The sequence below is a fragment of the Thamnophis elegans genome, chromosome 11 (assembly GCF_009769535.1).
Source record: "Thamnophis elegans isolate rThaEle1 chromosome 11, rThaEle1.pri, whole genome shotgun sequence".
In the NCBI taxonomy this organism is placed as follows: Eukaryota; Metazoa; Chordata; class Lepidosauria; order Squamata; family Colubridae; genus Thamnophis; species Thamnophis elegans.
In genome coordinates, this window is record NC_045551.1 from 11,993,340 (window position 1) to 12,016,615 (window position 23,276).

At 38.9% G+C, this 23,276-nt stretch overlaps 1 protein-coding gene across 1 annotated transcript; it reads right to left on the bottom strand.

Moving 5' to 3' along the window:
• Positions 1–4,400: 4,400 nt before the first annotated feature.
• On the bottom strand, positions 4,401–22,255 carry PRDX6 (peroxiredoxin 6). Its single transcript, XM_032226388.1, has 5 exons — positions 22,078–22,255; positions 14,913–15,069; positions 8,942–9,088; positions 6,180–6,326; positions 4,401–4,993 (listed from the first exon to the last, which is right to left on the bottom strand). Exons 1-5 carry the CDS (start codon positions 22,167–22,169, stop codon positions 4,871–4,873), a joined length of 666 nt encoding a protein of 221 aa, XP_032082279.1. The 5' UTR covers positions 22,170–22,255; the 3' UTR covers positions 4,401–4,870.
• Positions 22,256–23,276: the final 1,021 nt, after the last annotated feature.

Sequence of the window (23,276 nt, forward strand, 5' to 3'; positions counted from 1 at the left end):
CATGCTAGGTGTTTAATCTTTGCATAATCCACAATAAATTTCTACCTGCCAATTTGTTAAGTTTACTGAAAACCTCACTCCTTCCAATTCATTCTAGGATTTCCAATGCCCCATCAAATGACAAATCTATACTAGTATTTGCTTACCAACCACAAGTGGATCCAGTCACTCTATCACTAATCAAAACATTATGTAACCACGGTGAACTGTTGGACTTGTCTTTCCCACTGTAGTTAAACTGATCATTGTAGGTTGTTAAGGGAGACATAATGTGACCATAACTTATCATTTCACTTTCCATTTGCTTGTTAGAAAGCATCCACATTTCGATCACATGACAGCAGAGATGGTACAATGGTCATAAGTGCAAGGAATGGCCATACATTTATTTTGCCTGTGCCAAAGTACTTGAAACAGTTGCTAAAGAGGCCTGTTAATAGGTTTTTCTGATCTTTGGTTTTTGCCAAACAGGCCTTCAGAAATTACTGGCAAAGAACTCTAATTTGCTTCATCATTGTTCCAGAAGTCTGGCCTTTGTCTAGATCTACAGCAAACTTTATACTTGCCCTGATATTCTTTCTGGACAGCAAAGATTTCTTCTTGGTACACCCCCTATGTTAGATCTAATTTACACCATATCTTTCCAATGGTAGACTCATGCACTTTGACATCAGTAGTAAAGAGAGTTATCTGTAGATCTTGCAATGAAATTCTGGAGTTCTTAGAGACTTCTTTTAGCCTGGGCAAGTTGGCAGTTGTTTGAAATCTTTCACCCTTGAAGTTGATTTTTTGAAGAGTAGAATGATTGATGAACCATTGTTTAGCAATATTTTTAAACCCCCCCAGATTCTGAAGGCTTCAGAGAGCTTTCCAATTTAGGCATGGTGATACCATACCCTTCAAAAACAAAGAGAAAATCAAACTAAATGTTTGAGGTTTCAATAGCACTAGCACTTAAGGCTTATATACTGCTTCATAGAGCTTTACAGCTCACTCTAAGAGGTTTACAGGATTAGCATATTGCCCACAACAATCGGGATTCTCATTTTACCGACCTTAGAAGATTGCAAAGCCGAGTCAACCTTGAGCTGGTCCGAATCAAACTCCTGGAATGAGCAGTGAGTTAGCCTGCAGTACTACATTTTAACCACTGCGCCACCATGATCTTCAGAACTTGAAGGTTTGAATATGGATAACCGTATTAAAGAAATTGTATTTCTTAAGGAGAAATTCTAAATCTAAATAGGAGATATCAAATTGGTTTCTGTGAATCAAAGTATTTCACTTATTCCACAAAAACTCTTTGATCACCAAATAATTGAAATGTCATGCGTTAGATTTCTACTCACATAAAGAATTTTGTACTTTGCAGTAAGGCAAATAATTTCTGCCCCCCTAGGTTTGTTTCAGAATAATTACATGGATTTACAAGTAGTTTCCAACTCTACAGTATACATTCCACTATTCTCAAATTCCACAAAATATCAGGATTGTAATAAAGAAATGCCTCCTTCAAATATACATGTGTATATTGCAAAGCTGATTGTGGTAAATATGTGTATTTTCCCTCATGTGCAAGAAGTGTTTTATTTATGTGGAACTCTTAAAATTACAAAATACTATCCCCTTCTCAAGTTGATAAAAAAATGTGGCAATGCAGCAATCACCCCCACCACAGGCATTGGCCTTAAGTCAATGTGCCACTGCTTGTCACCAAACCTTACCTAGCTTTTATTAATCACAGTACCCTCCAAGCTGACAAGCACAAATCTTCATTACTAATGCTCCTGAAACATTAATCCACTCACTGCCACTCCAGGCTGCTTATCCCAGCCATATCCACCAAGAGTTCATCAATGCATTATTTTGAGGTGGTCACCAGCTGTACTCTCTTCCAACCCACATTCACTCCATGCGTGCTGGGAGATAGTGGAGATTTCACTTATTTATAGTCAAAGAACGAATACAGTCACAATCACAATCAATAGTAAGATCTGTATAATTAATAAAATGTATCAAGAAATATATTTGATCATTCCCAAAATTAAACTGACATCCTTCTTACAAAACTACAATCCTATAAAATTTGGCAACCCTCCTAGATATTTGTGAATATAAACAGCAAGAATCTCACCAGCATTTTATTACTTTTAATCTGTTGCTGAATAAAAGCATTATTAGTTCAACAAGACAAGGGCACAATAATAGCAATAGCAGTTAGACTTATATACCGCTTCATAGGGCTTTCAGCCCTCTCTAAGTGGTTTACAGAGTCAGCATATTGCCCCCAACAACAATCCGGGTCCTCATTTTACCCACCTCGGAAGGATGGAAGGCTGAGTCAACCCTGAGCTGGTGAGATTTGAACAGCCGAACTGCAGTCAGCTGAAGTAGCCTGCAGTGCTGCATTTAACCACTGCGCCACCTCAGCTCTTTCAATAACAATAGTACAATGCTGTCTCAATCATCCCAACTCAACAGAAACACGGGCAATTTTGGGATGGAGCATGATTCAACCATCTAATGGCAGAACATTAAATCTAGCAAGTGATAATGGGTTTTCTATATGAGATGGAGTGGATGTTATTAAAATAGAGAGGTTATTTATTTGTATCCCACCTTTATTATTTTTAAATAATTCAAGGTAGCAAACATATCCTACACAGCTTCCTGCTCCTCCTGTCCCCTCAACTATGAAGTGAATTGGGCTGAAAGAGCGATTGGCCCAAAGTCACCCAGCTGGCTTTCACAGCTAAGAGTCTACTTAATCTACTACAAAGGTTCCATTATCATGTGGGGAACTTTATTGTTGTATCTCTATAAATAAAAAATGACTCACTATTTAATTCAAAGGTAATGCTGTCAAATCTCATTAACACCAAGAACAGGAGTGAGGGCCCACAGTGATTTAAATCTAAAACTGATGCAGGAGGGGGTGCACAGGTAAACCCACCAGTGGATGGCCAGGTTAGGTGGTCTTAATAGAATGGACGTTATAAATTCATATTAGCTTGGCTTTTCATTCTAGTGCCCTGGAGTTCCGAAGCTGACTTTTAGCTGGAGTGAACTTTCTCTCCAACTTCCTCATAAGTATTAAAAAAGGCTGAACAGTGTGGCAAGACCCTGTAAAGGAGGGGCACAGGAAGCCAGGCGTGGGTGAGAGATAGAACAGAGGTAAAAACTGCTGACAGCTTAAGACATTATAGGAACTTCACCTTTTTTGAAATGTCATTTGTCTCGTGTATGGAAACGCCTTGAGAATGCACAGTGTGGAATACGGCATAAAAGTAGCATCCTGGGCAGAGTCCAGGCAGTTCAGATTTTGGTGTGTGAACACGCTGAACTCGATGCATCAAATAAACCTGTTTCTCTCACCTTCGTGGTCTCAAGTCCTGGTCTTTCGTAAGTAGATTACAAACCTCAATCTGCTGCAACAAAAACTATGCTTTTCTACATCACCAGGGCCCAAATGAACTAAACATTTTTCCATTAAAAATTAAAATAAGCAAATCATTAGCCCAGAGATAGAATATTCCATGGTTCTACTAGATGCGAAGCTGAGTTCAACGCAGAGATGTTATTGACTTCCTTTTTTTTATTTCTTTCGTCTTAAGATATTTTAGACTGTGTTTGTTAAAAATCTATACCGTGTACGGGCTCTGGGAAGTCAGGGGGGGGGGGGAAGGTAGGTGAGGTCTTAGGGGAGGGGGGGATATATAGTATGTGTTAGATTTCAAAGTAACGCGATTGCACTTGTATACTGTTGCTCTTTAATTCCAGTGTAAAAATAGGACAAGTTGAATATATTAATAGATAGTAGAAATACACCGAAGGGAGGAGTAGAGGGATAGAAGAAAGAGGGGTAGAGAGGGTGGGAGAGAGGATTGGAGGGAGGGTGAGAAGGAAGGGAGGAGTGTATCGGAGAGAGGAGTGGTAGGGGGAGGGGAAGTAGGGTAGAGGGGAATGAGGGGAAGATGGAAAGTTGGAGGGGGCGAAAGAAAGGGTGTATGGAGGGTCGAAGAGGTACATTGGGTTTCTATTTTGGGGGGTATTGTTGACAAGAGGAATGGCTGTGTTTATTGTTTAATGTTATATGGCCCCGGTTCTGTACAGTATATATGTGACTGTACGAAAATGAAAATGGAAAATAAAAACACATTTATAGATGCGAAGGGCAAAACCTGTTTTTAGAAAGAACTTGAATGATGTCCTGCATAAATTCCATTGTGTTGGACGTATTTAAGAATTGCAATAACAACAGTAACACATTAATATGTTAACTTGATTTATTTTCTGAACCAGCTAAATAAAAGATGTCATCTTTGTTAAATCTATTCCATACCTCTGCTTTAATCATTCACAATATTAATGTATGGTTTTCTGAATTAGGCTCTTAATACAGTGGATTAAAATGGAAGTCCCAAATACAAGTAATAGTTTATTCAATTTATTTTGTAAACTGAATCCAAGAACCTGATATTCTGATAATCTTGGAAACATAATGCAAGATGTTTTACACATGACAGAAATTGATTCCCATTAATTAAAAGATATTAATCCGCTGATCATGAATCATATTTTATGTGGCTGGAATAGAAAATACATTAAAGAAAAATCTGTACTGTTTTAAAAGTGGTAAATTCAATTCCAAGAAGAAGGTGAGGAAAACTGATTTCATTTGAACAAAACAAGCCTAAACTGATTAGCTGAAGCTGTAAACCACACCAGTCACTGGTTTAAAAGAAATTAGTAGATACATTGCTTCCCTTTTGCAACAGCCTCTTAAAGTATATTTCCACACATTTAAAGCAACCAGTCCTGCAAAATTCCAGTGATAGCATTCTGTTCACATGATTTCTCTTCACAATTATTACGGAGTGGTATAACGAAGATTCTTGCCCGATGGAAGTTGCTTAGTGCAAATCTCTCCTGGAAACAGCTTTTTGGCTTCTTCATCCGATAAGCTTGGAACAACCATGACCTTGTCTCCAGGCTCACAAGGAAAGAAAAGAAAATTAGTAATAATTTTACTAATCATTCTTATCTGGGTAGCCTTGAACCTTCAGTCAATGAATCAGACTGCATACATGAAACACGCACTATCATCTTCCTAGACATATGTTATTGAAGCTGGATTGCATATATTCTACATTTCAAATTATGATTTGACGTTTCTACAGCTGAAATATCTAATATGTTTCATGTAGTTGGCAAAATAGTTATAATGCATAAGTCTAAGACCAGGATTTAGTTTTGTATCTCTTTATATCACTCAATCCAAAACAAGAGAAACACTTCAAGCATTTTGTTAAAACTATCTGTCCTGGAAATGCAAAGATAAAAAGAGTTCTTGTCAAACTCCTAAAAAGCAATCTATAGCTAAATAAAGGCTGCTGATTTTGTCTCATAATACCTTGATATTTAAAATAATTTACAAAACTAGATGCTGTGTGTACACAGAAACAGACAAAATACAAAACATTCCTCCCACCTCATCCTGCAATAAAACATATTGCCAAATTGGAATATTCTTCCACAGATATTCAAAACGCTTCTCATAGAATTTTTCAAACATAAATAAAATTTATCAAGATTTCACAAGGTTCCTTGATCATTTTTTCCTCCCCCTGCTTTAAAAAAAAAAGGCATTTTCAGCTGATGAACTTAGGGGCATTATAGAACCTGCATTAGGAAATCCATATTTCATCTTTTAAATAGGTTTGGGGGAAAAACAAATTGTATCAATGTGGCAAATTCAGGTTACTCTGATAAAACTACCCCAAATGTTTTAATGCACAAAAAAATATTAATGGAAATTCTGACAAAAATAAAAAGGCTTACAAGCCTAAACTGGAGTACACTTGTAAGAAATTGAAGATAGTTTATAAGAGATGATGGGTGGAGAGTCCAATTTATTAGAGGGCTGTCATAAATTATCTATGATTTTTTTAAAATATCATCAGGACCAGGAACCCTTCCATTTAGGACAATGATAACTGTAATCTTCCAATACTAAATTGTACTCTCAGGAGATCTTTCTCTGATAACTTCATGAAGGTCATTCTCCAATCTATTTGAATCTTGTATTTAGCAATTATAGAAATATCTGATTCTTCAAAAACTTTCACCGAATCAGAAAAAACTTTAGATTAAATGGATTTATATAAGTAAACATCTACCTTCCAGTCAACAGGTGTAGCAACTTTCTTAACAGCTGTTAATTGCAAGGAGTCAACAACTCTTAGAATCTCATCAAAGTTTCTTCCAGTGGTTGCTGGGTAGAGGATAGAGAGTTTCAGTTTCTTATCTGGGCCAAAAATAAATACCTGTAGGACAAAGTTACAGAATTGTAAATAAAACCAATGATCTTCTGTGGAATTATATAATTCTCCAACTATTTAGTGTTACATTTTTTTCTATGATAAATAGCAGATGTTTTGAGAGACAATGTATTTAATAAAATGTAATTCTTGGATAGGAATTTCCCACATAGCCTTTGAGGCTAAGTTCTTATCCAAAATCATTTATCCAGTATCTGTAATCCTAAACCGGTCATGATTGTGATAGGTTTTATCATTAAAATGGGAAATATTTATATAAGATTACAATGTTATGTAAAAAAGAAATTTGAGACATAGATGGGAACTTTCCTGAGCAACTATTCTTTTGAAAGGTCTCACTCGCCATCTTCAGGCTGGGTTTTGGGCTTAAAGTGTGGTTGGAGCTGCTGTCTTTCTATAAATCTTGGTGGTGTGTGTGTGTGTGTGGAGTGCTGGCTTTGTTTCAGTAAGTGGAATGATTGGTTGTGTGGTTGTATGATGATTGGTAGATTGGTGCTGACTGTGTGCCCGTTGTTGTTTCATGTTGTAACGGTGTGGGTGGGGCTTGTTTGTTGACTAGGGTTGGTTTCCAGATGTCTGGTAGGCGGGAGGTATTGTCGTGTTTATTCATGTTGTGGGGGTGTTTCTCTATTTCGATAGCTTCCATAATTATTCTCTTGTTGAAGTGTTCAGTTTTGGAGATTTACCTGGCTCCTTCAAAATTAATTTCATGTCCTGTAGCTTTAAGGTGCTGGACAAGGGAGGACGTTTTTCTTTTTTCTTACTGTGTTCTTGTGTTCTGCGATGCGTGCATTTATTTGTCCTATGTATATTTCAGGGCAGAATATATATTCTCCACAATATCAAGACAGCCTTCTATATATATATATTCTCCACAATATCAAGACAGCCTTCTATATATATAGAAGGCTGTCTTGATATTGTGGAGAATATATATATATATATATATATATATATATTATATATATATATATATATATATATATATATGCAGGTCTTGTGTATTTGGGTCTTTTCCATGTAAGATTGAGATTGTCTTGGCAACGTTTCGACGAGGTCCCACTGGCTATCTTCAGGCTGGTGCCTTCGGCTTCATGCTTGTGTGAGCAAAGTGTGATCGGAGCTGCCGTCTTTCTATAAATATTGGTGGGGGCATGTGGAGTGCTGGCTTTGTTGCTGTAAGCGGGTTGGTTGGCTGTGTTGTTACATCTTGATTTGTTGCTTATAGCAACAAAGCCAGCACTCCACACACCCCACCAATATTATAGAAAGATGGCAGCTCCGATCACACTTTCTCGTACAAGCCGAAGGCACCAGCCTGAAGATGGAGAGTGGGACCTCATCGAAACGTTGCCAAGATACTCTCAATCTTACACGGGAAAAGATCCAATATAGATACATATGTGCTGATAAATAAATAAAGGGAGACTAGTATAGAACTATTTCAAGCTATTTAGCTCTCATCAGCTAGCCATACCCTTACTGGGAATTGAACCTGGGCTGTATTAGGCAGTTGTATTAGCCACTAAGCCACAGGCTTGCCTCCTTTATCAGCTAAGCCAGGGAAATAGGTATGTATTGTGTCACAACCCCTTGTATGCCCAAATATGGGAGGGAGCATACTGCTTCCCTTTTCTATCTTTCGGCTCACCCTAGGAGCCATCCAGGCAGAAAGCCATTTTTTATGTTGCCTTTGTTACATTTGTGGTTGCATTTGTGGTTGCATTTGTGGTTGCATTTGTGTGATAAATAAATAAAGGGATTTATTTATTTATCAGCACAAATGCAACACAAATGTAACAAAGGCAACATAAAAAATGGCTTTCTGCCTGGATGGCTCCTAGGGTGAGTCAAAAGACAGAAAAGGGAAGCAGTATGCTCCCTCCCATATTTGGGCATACCAGGGGTTGTGACACAACAATATATATATATATAGATATATATATATATATATATATATATATATATATATATTGGTCATGACCATAATTCATTCCATAACTTTGGTCGCAACCTGATATGGACGTGACGCGAATATAATTTTGGAAATTTGATGCTTATAAAAAAAATGGTGTGGAAGGGGAAATCGGCCACAGAAAAAAAAGTGTGAATTTTTTGGCTGGAAACCGATTTGGTCATGGTCACAAGCATTTGTGTTCTACTTTACATTCAAGCACGCGTGCACACACACACACTAAAAACATAGCACAAAAGGGAAGATTACTAAATATCATAACAATTGAAAGATTAGAGGAGAATCTACCTGTCAACATATTTCATTTTGAGTTAATCACAAATGGAAGTCGGCAAATATGACTTATTACTCTTCTCAGTTCCTGAAATCTATGGTATAGAATTGAGTTTCTAAATAATATTACATGTTAGTCTAATTTTATTATTTCATAACCCATTTCATTCTGATTAGATATGTAAGCAATTTTATTTCTTGCAGACCCACTCTTTGGCCACGTGGGGAGACCTGATGGGACCACAGGTTTCTCATCTGGTTAAATAATAACAGAATAAATAGAAATAAGGCAATAAACAGTACATAAGCAACTGAGAAAGCAATGTTAAAGGGGCAATGCATAGATATTTACCACACGAGCGGTCAAAGGCATTCCATCTTTGTCTAGCTCATCTGGATCCAGCATGCCAAGTTCAACTGAAAGTTTCCGTTTTAAATCAGCAATTATTGGGAAAGGGAGTTTGTCAACAGGCTTGTCACCGTTGTAGGCATTGATGTCCTGCAAAAGGGGAAAGTTTAATGTTGTATTTTAAGAGCCGAGGTGGTGCAGTGGGTAGAGTGCAATACTGCAGGCCACTTCAGCTGACTGCTATCTGCAGTTCGGCGGTTCAAATCTCACCGGCTCAGGGTCGACTCAGCCTTCCATCCTTCCGAGGGGGTGAAATGAGGACCCAGATTGTGGGGGCGATATGCTGACTCTGTAAACCGCTTAGAGAGGGCTGAAAGCCCTATGAAGCGGTATATAAGTCTAACTGCTATGCTATTACAAATTTGTTCAATTATAATTAGTACAAAGCCAACTCTGAACAAAAACATAGTGCTATTTCATTTAGTTATAAAAACTTTGTTTTTAGAAGCCTTCCATTATTATTTATAAATAACACTCAAAACTATTTAAGCCAGAGTAACACAAATAAACAGAAACGGATTAATTTTTTAAAAGCAAAATCCTGCAAAGAGGCAGCCTACCATTTGAGATATATTGGTGCTAATGGAAAAAAATGTAAAGTCACATTCAAACAGGGGAATTACAGATATACTGTACATCCATTCGAGACTACCAATTTCTTCTGTGAAGTACTGACTCGCTACAGTAGTGACTTGCTCATACAAGAAGCCAATCATTAGATTCCTGACTGAAATGGCATCTTTAGGTTCTTGCACAGGATATAAAGCAGAGAAGTGGAAAATTTATGGCTCTAGGGCAGGGCTGGGTTTCAACCGGTTCGCACCGGTCCCTGCGATCCGGTTGGTCGCCGAACCCGGAAGTAAGTAACTTCCGGGAACGGCGAAGCCCCCGCGCCCGCGCGCGCCCGCACACCGCGCCCGCTCCTTACCCGGTTTTTTGAATTTCGCGCTTTCCACGCATGCGCAGAACGCCTGCGCGATCCTCCAGGAGCAGCTGGAGCATCGCGCAGACGCTAATACATACTGTCAGCAGAAGGAAAATTAAGAGCCAGAGACAAAAATAAGTTAGGAATATTTTCCATCAGTCTGGAGACAATGCTGGCATGTTTTATAATTAATCTAGATATTTTTATTAACACAGGTGGACAAGACCCTGTTGTCAGCAAAAAAACCTGAATGATTTTTGGTAAGTGAAATTTGATCTAAATGTAGGTTATAGAGCACATCTGGCCAAATTTTAAAAAATGGATTAGACAATCAGGAAATCTCTGGATAGACTAGACTAGAAAATTAAAAAAAAATACTTCTTGGAAGAAGGTAACGTCAAACGATTTCTGTACTATTATAGGTAGTCCTCAACTTTCAAATTTAACAGACTGCTCATTAATCAGAAGTTGTAATGACCATAAAGTGGGTCATTACCTAGTCCAGTGTTTCTCAACCTTGGCGACTTTAAGACCTGTGGACTTCAACTCCCAGAATCCCCCAGCCAGCTGTGCTGGCTGGGGGATTCTGGGAGTTGAAGTCCACAGGACTTAAAGTCGCCAAGGTTGAGAAACACTGACCTAGTCCAATTTTATGATCATTTTTTTCCAATGGTCATTAAACAAATCACAATGGTTAAGTGAATCACTAGTTGTTAAGCATATGTCTTGGTCGTTAAGTAAAACAATTGTTCTCTATGGAGCATTTTGCTGAAAACTGGAAGCAAACACGCCTTTTCAGCAAAGTTGTAAATTATGGTTAAATGACCATGGGGTGCTGGAAATGGCCATGAATGTGGGCTGACTGCCAAGTGTCCAAAATATGGTCATGCGATCATCTGGGGAGGGGCTGGCCATTAAAACTGGATCATAGATATCTTTTAGGTTTTAGGAGGTCAATTGTACCTTTGAAAAATGGCTGGTTTCAAGTCAAGGAGTATTAGTACATAGGCTCCCTATAATCAGCAGGAACCAAACTTGATCCAAGAAGTTATTTTACATGCTTCCAGGACTTCTTCTCAAATGTCCCAATATCCACAGGGCAAGGTTGAATCCAATGGCTGGAGCACAATATGAAAAATCATATATTATTTTAATTACCTTCTAAATGTACTAAGTTGTAGACCGATCAGATCCCACAGATTAGGCCTCCTCCGAATTCCATCCGCCGGCCAATGCCAACTGGCGACTACCCGGAGGAGAGCCTTCTCTGTGGCTGCTCCGACCCTCTGGAACGAACTCCCCGTGGGGATTCGAACCCTCCCACCCTCCAGGCCTTCCGCAAAGCCCTTAAAACCTGGCTATTCCGACAGGCCTGGGGCTAAAGAGCTTCTGCCCCCCCTCCTCGAATGGTATGGTTGTTGTGTGTTTTTAAATTGTGTATCTTTGTTTGTCTTTTTATCCCCTGTCTCCCTGACTAAATTGTGAGCCGCCCTGAGTCCCCTTCGGGGAAAGGGGGGGCAATAAATGAAATAAATCCTAATCCTGATGTGCCCCAAATAATTCCTATAAAGGTAGAGTAGGCAGAGTATCTACAAAAGATTGAGTAGGCAGTAGCAGAAGTGACAAAATAAGTATATTTTTATGTGTTTTGGGGAAGGGAAAAAGCAAAACCAGTTATCATGGATGATGCTACTGAACATTTTCGCTTTTTCTCATTTAATAATTTGTCTAAACTATAAACTTTTAAGATGTCATTTTAACTTTTTGAATGCTGCTTTTTATGCATAGGATTTTAATTGAAAGTCCAATTTACATGTATAATTATTGATCTGCAGCTACAGCTGTATAAAGTCAAATTTGCATGCTATCTCTTAAAAAAATCCCACATACACAATAATTTAGTGACTTCATCCAATGTAGGGAACATCTTGAGATTTCTTTGAAGAGTCAACCTACTCACTTAACCACTATGTATTAAAAAAAGACAAGCAATTTTTATTTCCTTTTTTAGAAATCAGAGAGGACTTTTTATTTAGGTTTCATACACTGTTTTCAAGCAGTGCATAGGCAATGTTTCTTTGTGCTCTCTAGAAAAGGAATTGTGTTCCAACTATCTGGAAAAACAGCTGAACAAATTTTTTTAAAAAATGTGTAAACAGCAGCAGCATAACAGTAATGTTATGTCATCTAATGTTACTAAATACTTTCAATAGATCGAATAAAAGTTTTACACTGCTGCTCTTCAGTTATTATTTTGTATATACGAAATTAGTTATTGTTTCTGTAGAAGCATTTATTTCCATTTTTAAAGATTTTTAAAGAAAGATAACAGTACCTCTGTAACCTCTGGTCACCACCATAATTCATTCCATAACTTTGGTCGCAAGCCAATTTGGTCGTGACCTGAACCTAACCAAAATTAGCAGTTAGACTTATATACCGCTTCATAGGGCTTTCAGCCCTCTCTAAGCAGTTTACAGAGTCAGCATATCGCCCCCACAGTCTGGGTCCTCATTTCACCCACCTCGGAAGGATGGAAGGCTGAGTCAACCTTGAGCCGGTGAGAATTAGAAACCGCTGAACTGTAGATAACAGTCAGCTAAAGTGGCCTGCAGTACTGCACCCTAACCACTGCGCCACCTCGGCTCTTAATTAAATTAATGCAGCAGCCACTTGTGGGTCACTGTTGTTTGTAAACAAACAGGAAATTTGGTGCTTACAATTTGGTCATGGTCAGAAGCATTCGTTCTACTATATGTATAAGAATCTATGACTTGTCATAAATAACTAAAGAATAATGAAGTAATTAAATATGCATAACGAAATGCATTCTTGGGTTGAATTTGGTCTGCACTTCAAGCTTAAAGAACTTTGAAGTATTAAGAAGTGCACCTCTGCCATGAAATGTTTAGCAGATACTAACACTGACAAAAATGCAACTTCATGACAAGTGAGCTATGTGTTTATATTCTAAAGAGGCTGTCCTTTCTATGTGTTTTCAATGCAACAAACCCTGTCCTATCATGCTGGTACAACAATGACTTAGCACATGTGGCAGTTTTGATATAGCCATATCCAAACTATTTTTAAAAAAATCTAGAATGTATTACAACACTGGAAAGGGTAATATACATTTCTCATGAAGTTCATTTATTTGACACATAAGAGCCGAGGTGGCGCAGTGGTTAAATGCAGCAATGCAGGCTACTTCAGCTGACTGCAGTACTGCAGTTCTGCAGTTCGGCTGTTCAATCTCACCGGCTCAGGGTTGACTCAGCCTTCCATCCTTCCGAGATGGGTAAAATGAGGACCCGGATTGTTGTTGGGGGCAATATGCTGACTCTGTAAACCGCTTAGAGAGGGCTGAAAGCCCTATGAAGTGGTATATAAGTCTAACTGCTATTGCTATTGCTATTCTTATAAGGCTGCATTACTGCCTGCAAAATAGAAGTCAGTATGATGAATGCTGCAAAATGGTGAGGCAGGAAGCCACATTTTCAGGTTGGACACAACCCTGTTATATAAATACTAACTAGGTGTCTCCCAATCTTTGAGGTGAGAAGAGAATGATCAAATTTTTGTACACTCAAAACCTTGGAATTTTAAAACCCTAATACCAACATTTTCTGTCATGTTCAATCTCTATTTTTATTGGCTTTTATCTTGTCTGCAGGAAATCAACTCATCAAGCATGCAAACACCTCCTGTAATCTAGTTCCTGAACACTGGCTTCAAAGTTAGGCTAACCAAGATTTATTGTTGTACCCATTGTGAAAACTAACGTCAAATGTTAATATATCAGCATGAAATTAAATCTACTATTCTGTAAAGAGAGTAACTATCAAAACAGACTTAATGCTTTTTATTTAAAAAAAACCAAAATATTTGATTCACACAACTTACTGTCTTTACTATTTTTTTATTTCTCTTCTTACACTTCTTCTTAAAAAATTGCTTTATTGGTAAGTAGCTTAAACCTGTTAAGCCAGCCCATATTTTAGTGTTCACACCTGAACTATGATACAATTACAATGATGATAGGAATTATGGTCCCATTATATTTAAAGGAAATATAATCCTGAAGTTTGGGGCCTGAAACCTCAGCAACAGTTTTGTTCTTTTATTTTTTTCACATTTCTACACAGACAGAACAGTGAAATAATTCTTTAGGGATACAGTACCTATGAATATTGGTCTGTCTACAGATAATTCTCTGACGTTCATTAGGCTTCCCATTGCAGGATATATATTAAATAACAATCTTGAAACCATGGTTTCTGAAATTAGCTTACTTCAATTACCCACAATTTACTCACAGTTAATTTTTTATTTGTAAAGATTATAATGAATGTAAAACTAATGTTGAAGAGAGCCGAGGTGGCGCAGTGGTTAAATGCAGCACTGCAGGCTACTTCAGCTGACTGCAGTTCTGCAGTTCGGCTGTTCAAATCTCACCGCTCAAGGTTGACTCAGCCTTCCAGCCTTCCGAGGTGGGTAAAATGAGGACTCGGATTGTTGGGGGCAATATGCTGACTCTGTAAACCGCTTATATATAAGCGGTATATAAGTCTAACTGTTATTGCTATTGCTAAGTTTTCAGTGTCTTCATAATAGAACTACAGAAGAGCATCAAGAGGTTCAAGGCCAAAGGATTATCAATCTGTGGTCTTCAACCTCTTTTTCTGTGCCCTTAAAAGCCTTCTCTAAATACACTGTCACAACTTGGCACGAGGTTGTCAATTTACTATTATATATTCTTTCCACATTCAGATAGCAAACAGTACTCTAAAATGGCCTTATTTTTCTTTTTAAAAAAGAAAATCTGAAAATCACTGCCCAGCCTACATACACGATTAATCCTGCCCATTTCAGCAATCCCTCAAATCATTAAATGCAGACTATCAAAATGTTTTCCATGTCTCGTTGAAAGTAACATTCCAGTTCTTATTCTGCCTCTTTCTTTTTGTCATTGGTTTTTCCCCACAATACCTTGCACCAAGCGCGATGGTCATTGACGTCATCAATAGAGAGGGCTATTAATTTAACATTTCGCTTGGCAAATTCTGGTGCTAATTTTGCTGCTCGACCAAGTTCTGTGGTACACACTGGAGTGAAATCCCTTGGATGAGAGAAGAGGATGCCCCATCTGAAAGAAAAAGAATCACATGGCAGATAGCATCGAAGCCTAATAAGTCAGACCAGACTTAAAACGTTATTTCAAAGTTTGCTTTCAGCTGTGAACTGGCTATCTGAGAGGACTCGACACCAAATAGCATCTAGAAAGTTTACAGCTTGGAATATTTAAACGATTCTTCTCCTTAATTTTTACTCCCTTTTCCCCTTTTCTGATTTTTGAGCTCTACAGCTTAGCCATTTCCAACACCAGAAGTGCTAGATAAAAAGGGATTTAAATCAGTGATGGGATTCAATTTTTTTTATTATGGGTTCTGTGGGCGTGGCTTGGTGGGCGTGGCAAGGAATGACTTGGTGGACATGGTAGGGGAAGAATACTGTAAAATCTCCATTCCCACCCCACTCAAGGGGAAGGTTACTGTAAAATCTCCATTCCCACCCCACTCAAGGGGAAGGTTACTGCAAAATCCTCATTCCCTCCCAATCACCTGGGACTTGGGAGGCAGAGAATAGATGGAGGTGGGGCCAGTCAGAGGTGGTATTTACTGGTTCCCCCGAACTATTCAAAACTTCCGCTACGGTTCTTCAGAATTGGTCAGAACCTGCTGAATACCACCTCTGATTTAAATCCCATATCCTGAACAAAGCCCAATGCTTTGGTTGCTAGTGATTATGGGATCTAAAAACAAAGTTATCTAGATGACACCTGATGGGAGAAGGCATCTCACGGCAGAATTTTGGAGACCTAGAAAGCTTGTTATGTTACGTTAGTAATTTTAGCATATTTTCCCCCCTTGTGTATCAGCAGTTATCTTTGTTCTTTCCACTTATGTTGCACTGGCCCCATTATGCAACATTTCATTTAGATCTCAGTCATGAATACCTTCTCAGTTGAAGCATTGACCAGTGCCAAAGAAATCGAAACCTTGGCAAGCCTTCATACTGTTTGCTCCTTTAATAGCTAATGCTACTTCCCACCTCTCCAAACTGGTCTGCCTGCATTTCATGGTCTCTTGCTGAAAATACACATGTACAACATAACTCAAGACATTTTCCACAATAGAACAATCCTTTGTGCAAGATCCAGCTTTTGTTTGGCAATGTGTGAGCAATCATTAAGTCAAATTTGAATAGAGCAGCCAGTTTCAATAAAAGATTCAATAAAAGAGATTGCAGTTACATATATGCTGCAGTTGCAAACTAACTGTTCCCCTTTTGTTACTTTTTAGAAATTAAGCATAAAAATGTTCATGAAATGATCTTTTCTTCTAGGAGCTGTAAGGTCATCTGAAACAAAATGTTGACAATTCTACACATTGTTATAGTTGTAACGCTTAGTTTATGCCTACAATTTATGTCTTGGTCATTTTTGGCTTCTTCTGATGTTGTGAACCAACCTCAAGCGAAAAATATGATTTATAAAATAATATGAGTTAGCAAATGGTTTAGCAAATAGTAATTAAAATGAAGAAGACCTGATTATGGTTTATTCAGATGCATGAATGAACTCAATTTAAAGTCACACAGAGGTCACTCATATTATCAAGCATTTGTTAAACTAAAGAGTAACTCTTAAAAAGGCAATGGTAATATAATTTCCATTCTGTACATTTGTCATCATTTCGAGATTACTTTGGATTGTTACAAATATCTAGCTGCCTGGGAAATCATCAAAACTATAAAAAAGTGAAAGTTAGAATATTTTGGACATGTGATGTGACACCCGGAAAAATACGACATATGTCATTTAATCTTCCAAGGAACAATTGAAGGCAAACGAGGTCTATGCAGAAGAAGAACATCATGGCCTCAATATCTAAGGGACTGGTTTGGAAAAAAGTCAACAGCATTTTTTTGTGCAGCTGTTGATAAAAGTAGGATTGCCAACATCCGATGACGGATACAGTTGTTTTAATACTATCATCAAACATACGAAAGTCAGATGAAGATGTAAACTACATTCACATACAGAATTTATGTCAGCCAATATAGGAAGCCTTTTTTATACTCTTGCAATCGTAACAGTTTGAAGTGACCTTGGAATTCTTCTAGTCCAATCTTGTGCTCAAGCAGGAAACCTTATACCATTTCAGACAAATGGTTGTCCAATTTTTTTTCTTTAAAACCTGCAGTGCCGGAGCATCCACAATTTCTGGAGGCAAGTTGCTCTACTGATTAATTGTTCTCACCGTCAGGAAATTTCTGCTTAGTTCTAAATTGCTTCTCTCCTTGATAAGTTTCCATCCATTGCTTCTTGTTCTGCCTTCAGGTGCTTTGGAGAATAGGTTGACCCTGTTTTCTTTGTGGCAGCCTCTTAGATATTGGAATACTGCTATCAGGCGTGGGTTCCTGCCAGTTCTAACCTCTTCTATAGAAGAGGTTCCACAAATCTACAGTGCTGTTTAGAACCAGTTCCAGCTCCCTCCTCCTGCCTGTCCGCACATCATCAAGATGAAGAGCGAGAGGATGAATTCTGGGAGTTGAAGTCCACAAGTCTTAAAGCTGTCAAGTTTGAACACCCCTGGGGTTTCCCTAAAGGGTTAGGGGTGCAAGGGTCTTGTAGCTTGACAGCTTTAAGACTTGCGTGCTTCAAATACCAGAGTTTCTGAGCCAACATTTTGGTTGCTAAGCAAGAGCGTTGTTAAGTGGGTTTCACCACATTTTACAAGTTGGCCACACCCACCCAGTCACATGGCCAGCAAGCCACTCCCACCTAGTCACATGGCTGGCAAGCCACTTCCACAAAGCAGGCCACACCTACAGAAGAGGTTCTAAAAATTTTTGAAACCCACCACTGACTGCTATGTTACCACTAGTCCTTCTCTTCATTAAACTAGACATATCCAATTCCTGCAATCATTCATATGTTTTAGCCTCTAGATTTAGTCCCCTAATCATCTTTGTTGCTCTATTCTGCACAACATGGATGGATTTCTGTTGTAGCCCGGCAGGAGCCGTTGGAGCTGCCACCAGACTTCGACAGCGAGGGGCCCTATGAGTCGGCCCTGGAGGATGTGGAGGACCCTGGACAAGGTTCCGACTCCGAGCAGGGCGCAGAGAGACTGGTTGGCCATCAGGTGGCGCCTGAGCCTTGGATCAGTGGGGAGGAGACAAGAGAGAGTGATCCAGAAATCAACAGTAAGTTGTTCCGGGATGCATGCCGTCAAGAACAACTACGTAATTACAGGAGGTAATTACACTCAGCTGATGGTCATTAAGCTCCTCTCCAGAGTATAAAAGGGACTGCTTGTGCCACGCCCCTCTTGCAGAAGTCAACACTTGGACTAAAGAGAAACAAACTTGGCAGGCTGGATTGCTGCCAGAATTTGTTTGCATTGCTGCCAAGGTCCTTATCTGTTTGTTTATTTGGCTTTCAGCAACCGAGGATCTGGTCTTGTTATTAAAGGACATTCCATTTTACGCTTGTCTCGGCTTTCGTTACTGAACGGAGGAGGGGGTCAGAACAGATTTCCATGTGAACTTGCTTAGCAGGTGAATATCCATATTCATCCTTCAGTATTCCTGAATTTAATATTTAATATTCCATCCTATAGCCTTGGCCTATTGGAAAGATTCATTTTGTATTCTAGTTTTTTCCAATTTGGCATCTTCCATATATATCAAACTTCAACTTCTGAAACTCTCATCCATCATATCCTTCTCACATTGGCTAAGAACTCTGGGTGCTAAATGCCTAATACTCTGAAAATTGCCAAACTGGACTCGTCGAGCAGCTGCTACGGAGAAAACAAAACTTATTGAGCAACTGGATTCTACCCTTAAAAGAGCAACCTCTGTACCTCTGAGAAAGAAATGATTTGTCTTAAAGTTGCAATTTAATAGTTAACCTAAGTGATTATATCACTGATTTAAAGAAAGCAGAGTTTTGCATTCCCACTATGATGAACAAATGTTTATTGTATTCAAGCATAAATATATTGTTTTTTTATAAATCTAGTTATAAAACTATCTATTCCAAAATCTATCATTATATATTTCTTAGCCTAGTAATTGATACAACCTTGAAAATGACTTCAGTTTTCAATAGTCTAAATAATATACCCATACAAATGCATGGGTTTAAGTTAGAATGTTCTTACACTAATGTAACAGTGATTTAATGTCTACTTTTAAAAAGTTATAATAATTGTTATTTTCTTCCTTCCCTCTTTTGAAATTGGATCTGAAGCACAAAAAAATTAAGGCAGGGCAATAGAGAACATTTTGTCACAGGGAAGTGGCTGGAAATAATCTTATTAGTTTGCCTTCTAATAAATGGCTGTTCTGCAACTGATAACATTTACCATGGTAACTACTTAATAAAGAGGCATTCCCGCCCTACAGCAACCATTATGTAAGAAGTTCTCCAACGTTCTCAGAATTCCAAATGTGCCTCCAATAATTCAAAGAGATTGCCTACTTTGGGCCAACTGTTATTGTGATATACAGTACATCCTAAACGTGACTAAGGACACAGAACGTACAGTAGCTGCACCATGCTACAGAATATATTTAATTAGGATAGAAGAATAAAGATTAAATTAAGAAACTCTGAAGCTCCCAAGCTAACACTGTACCCACTTACCAAAAGTGCAGCGCAGGAAAAATTTGCCAAGGAATATCTGATCCACCATTCAGTTCATTTTTGTGGACAGGTTTTAGAAAATTCAAAACAATGTGAACAATTTCGCAGCATATATTCTCAGTAGCTTACTCAAAAGCTTTCTGAGAATACAGAGCTAGTTGATATATTAACTCTTTTGAAAGCCACAGTTTGTGACAATAAATACTGTACAAATAATAACCTAGGCAATGCATGCATGATTTTCTCTTTGAACCTTCTGCCCGCCAATTTTAATGGGACTTTGTATTCCAGCCTTAGGAAGTAAGAATTAAAGTCCACTTCTCTCACGTTGTACATATTTCAATAAACAATTTATTCTTTTATTGTTAGACCTATTTATATTCTACCTTTCATGGTAGGTTATAAAGCCATAAGAAGATAATTATTAAAGGCACAACGATTCTGTTTGGCAGAAGAAGAGGTAGCAGAGTCAAAGTTTTCCTTTGCCTTTTCCCTTTGCCTTGGAATTAATTAACCAAAGAGAAATATCCACGACCTCCATCCAAGACAGTTATCCACGGTTTCCACGAAAATGCTACAGCCCCCCAGCCGCCTTCCTTAGGGCTAATTCCAACAAGGAGAAAACTTTTGACTCCGCTCCCTCTTCTTCTGCCAAGCAGAATCGTTGTGCCTTTAATAATGATCTTCTGTATGGCTTTATAACCTACCATGAAAGGTAGAATATAAATAGTTCTAACAATAAAAGAATTAATTGTTTATTGAAATATGTGCAATGTGAAAGAAGTGGACTTTAATTCTTTTTTTTTTCTGATTGAAGTTTTTTATTTTTCCAGTTTCATAACATATAAATCACATGTATACTATTACATAACCAACATCATATTGTATTATTAAATGTTTACATCAATTCATCTTACCATCAACTCCCAAAAACCAATTATTGGCTCTTCTGCTCTCCATACACCATATTTGTACCTTATCCACCACTTTCTTCTCCCTCTCTCCTCCTCCCTCTCTCCCCTTTCTTCCCTCATCCTTCCCTTCTCTACTTCCCCTTCCTCTCTCCTTCTCCTCTCTCCCCTTTCCACTCCTTTCTTTCTTTTTAAAAAAATATACTTTGTATTTATTTATATAATATACAATCACATGTATACTATTACATAGCCAATATCCTATTGTATTAAGTAGTAATTACATCAGTTCCTCTTGTCATCAACGCCCAGAAAGATAAAAACCCATTATTGGCTCTTCTGCTCTCCATACACCTCTTTCTTCTATCTCTCTCCTACCTCCTTTCTTCCCTCCAACATCCTTTCCTACTCTACTTCCCCTTCCTTTCTCCTTCTCCTCTCTCTTCATTCCACTCCTCCTTATCCTCCTCATCTTCCCCCCTTACCCTCTCTCCTATCCCTCTCTTCCCATCTTTCTTCTCTCCTCTGTTTCCCACTCTTCCTCTCATTGGTGTATTTCCGCTTCTGAGCAAACTCCATTCTAAGTTGATGGTATTTATGCTTCCATATCAATATACTTAACATATCTTAGTTTAGATATTTTTTAAAAGTGGACTTTAATTCTTACTTCCTAAGGCTGGTGTGAAAAAGGGCCTGCAGATAAATATTTCAGTAGACATTATATCAGACAGTCCCCTGTTATTAATATGGAACAAAATTAAACACAACCACTACACCAAAATGCCCATTTGGCTATCTACGATGGAAGCATACATACACCCACATTTAATTAATAGGGAAAATATAGTTACATATAAAGAGTTATTGAACAGACAGGGGGAGATGAAAACTAGACTAGAATTGACATCACAAGGGGCACAAGTGGAATGGTGGTCTTATTTACAGATACAACCAAGGTTTGCACAGAATAGGAAGAAGGAAGGTATTGCCAAAGACTACCCAACATTAGATAAACTTTTGATACAGACAGATAGCAGGCTGTTCAAAGGGTTGGATAGATTTTTGTTGGAATACAAGCTAGAGGAGGAGCATGTCAAAGAAACGATGGGCAAAAAAAATTTCGGTTGCAATGTGGAATTGGCTAAGTGGGAAAAACTTTGGAAAATGGTGCAGCCCTTTTAATTGCTCTGGTGCCGTTGTGTACCTTGGAAGCCCCCCTTTTCCTGGGGTAGGGGCTCTATTCCAACTCTCCCACCAATGAGAGGAGCAAAGTGCCTATGGCACTCTAGGGCAAAGCGGTCCTATCAAAGCGAGGACCACCGAATAGAGCAGACTCGCAGTGGTCTCCAACCGTGGGAACTTTAAGACTTGTGGACTTCAACTCCCAGAGTTCCTCAGCCAGCAAAGCTGGCTGAGGAACTCTGGGAGTTGAAGTCCACAAGTCTTAAAGTTCCCAAGATTGGAGACCCCTGGAGTAGAACAACCCTCTTACGCGCAGCGACCGCGGTCCCTCCCTCGTACTCACGAGTCTCCCAGGAATTCGTGGAAGCGGATGGGGCCGTGCGTGGTCTCAGCCTGGAAATTAGGCGCCTCGTCTCCCAGCAGCAGGCCCGGCATGATCCTCTAACGTTTGCTGCAAGGGGTGCGAAGGCGACTCAGCTGCGTCCGAACCGCCCGAAAGGCAAAAGGGGAAGGAGCGGAGGAGCAGCGGGACCCACAGAGCCTAGCGAGGGGGGCGCGGCTTCAAGGGGCGGACCCAGAGGAGGGAAACCTTCCGCCGTTAAGGTTACTTGCTCTAGGTAGTAGCACGCCGCTTTTATAGTAGAGGAGGTGCAGAGGAAGGGGGAGTTTACGGCTGGGTTGAATGGGGGCTTTCCGATTCTGCGGATGTTGCATGGCGGGGCTTCTTCGCAGTATTCATATAATTGCAGGCATAATTGGGGAGAAAGGCTAAAAAAATCAGGCAATCGGAAGAGCAAGTAATGCAGAAATAATAGACGACAATGCAGCCCCGGGAAAAAAAAATCTTAAAAGACTGTAAACATTGAGTTAATAAAGCAGCCTTAATCTGGACTTGTAAAAAGGTTAAAGCATTTTGGATAAAAATATGGTGGATTACGCAGAGGATAAAGTTTACTCCTCAGTTATTCCTGTTAGGTATAAAGCAGACGTAAAGTGAGATTTGGACATTAAGGGTGAAACCTACTGGGTCAGGCTGGACAGCCTCTTAGAGCCCCTTTACTTCTATATTAAAAGCCACATAGACAGAGTTGGAACTTGCAAAAGAAACAGGAAGCCAGTGCCTAACCACAAGAAACCTACTGGGTCAGGCTGGACAGCCTCTTGGAGCACCTTTACTTCTATATTAAAAGCCACATAGCAGTAGACTTATAGCAGTTAGACTTATATACCGCTTCATAGGGCTTTCAGCCCTCTCTAAGCGGTTTACAGAGAGTCAGCATATTGCCCCCAACAATCTGGGTCCTCATAGACAGAGTTGGAACTTGCAAAAGAAACAGGAAGCCAGTGCCTAACCACAAGATGTCCCTATGTCAAAAGTCTATGTCAAAAGCCTATGTCAAAAGTCCAAGGTTCAATTAAAGTTCGTTAATGACATGTACTCCATAAACAAAAGGAGAAGTAAGACCCCATCTTATAAGGCTTTCTCCTCAAGGTAACCACTAAGAAATGTGTTAAGTATTTCCGTGTTGCAATGCTTTTGAG

Bases quoted from the DNA above. Each gene is read 5' to 3' on its own strand.
- PRDX6 (XM_032226388.1), bottom strand. From the start codon at position 22,169: ATGCCGGGCCTGCTGCTGGGAGACGAGGCGCCTAATTTCCAGGCTGAG. The intron at 9,089-14,912 runs GTATTGTGGGGA...CCCCTTTTGCAG, and splicing joins ACCATCGCGCTTGGTGCAAG to GACATCAATGCCTACAACGG. The intron at 4,994-6,179 runs GTAGATGTTTAC...TTTCCTTGTGAG, and splicing joins CTACACCTGTTGACTGGAAG to CCTGGAGACAAGGTCATGGT.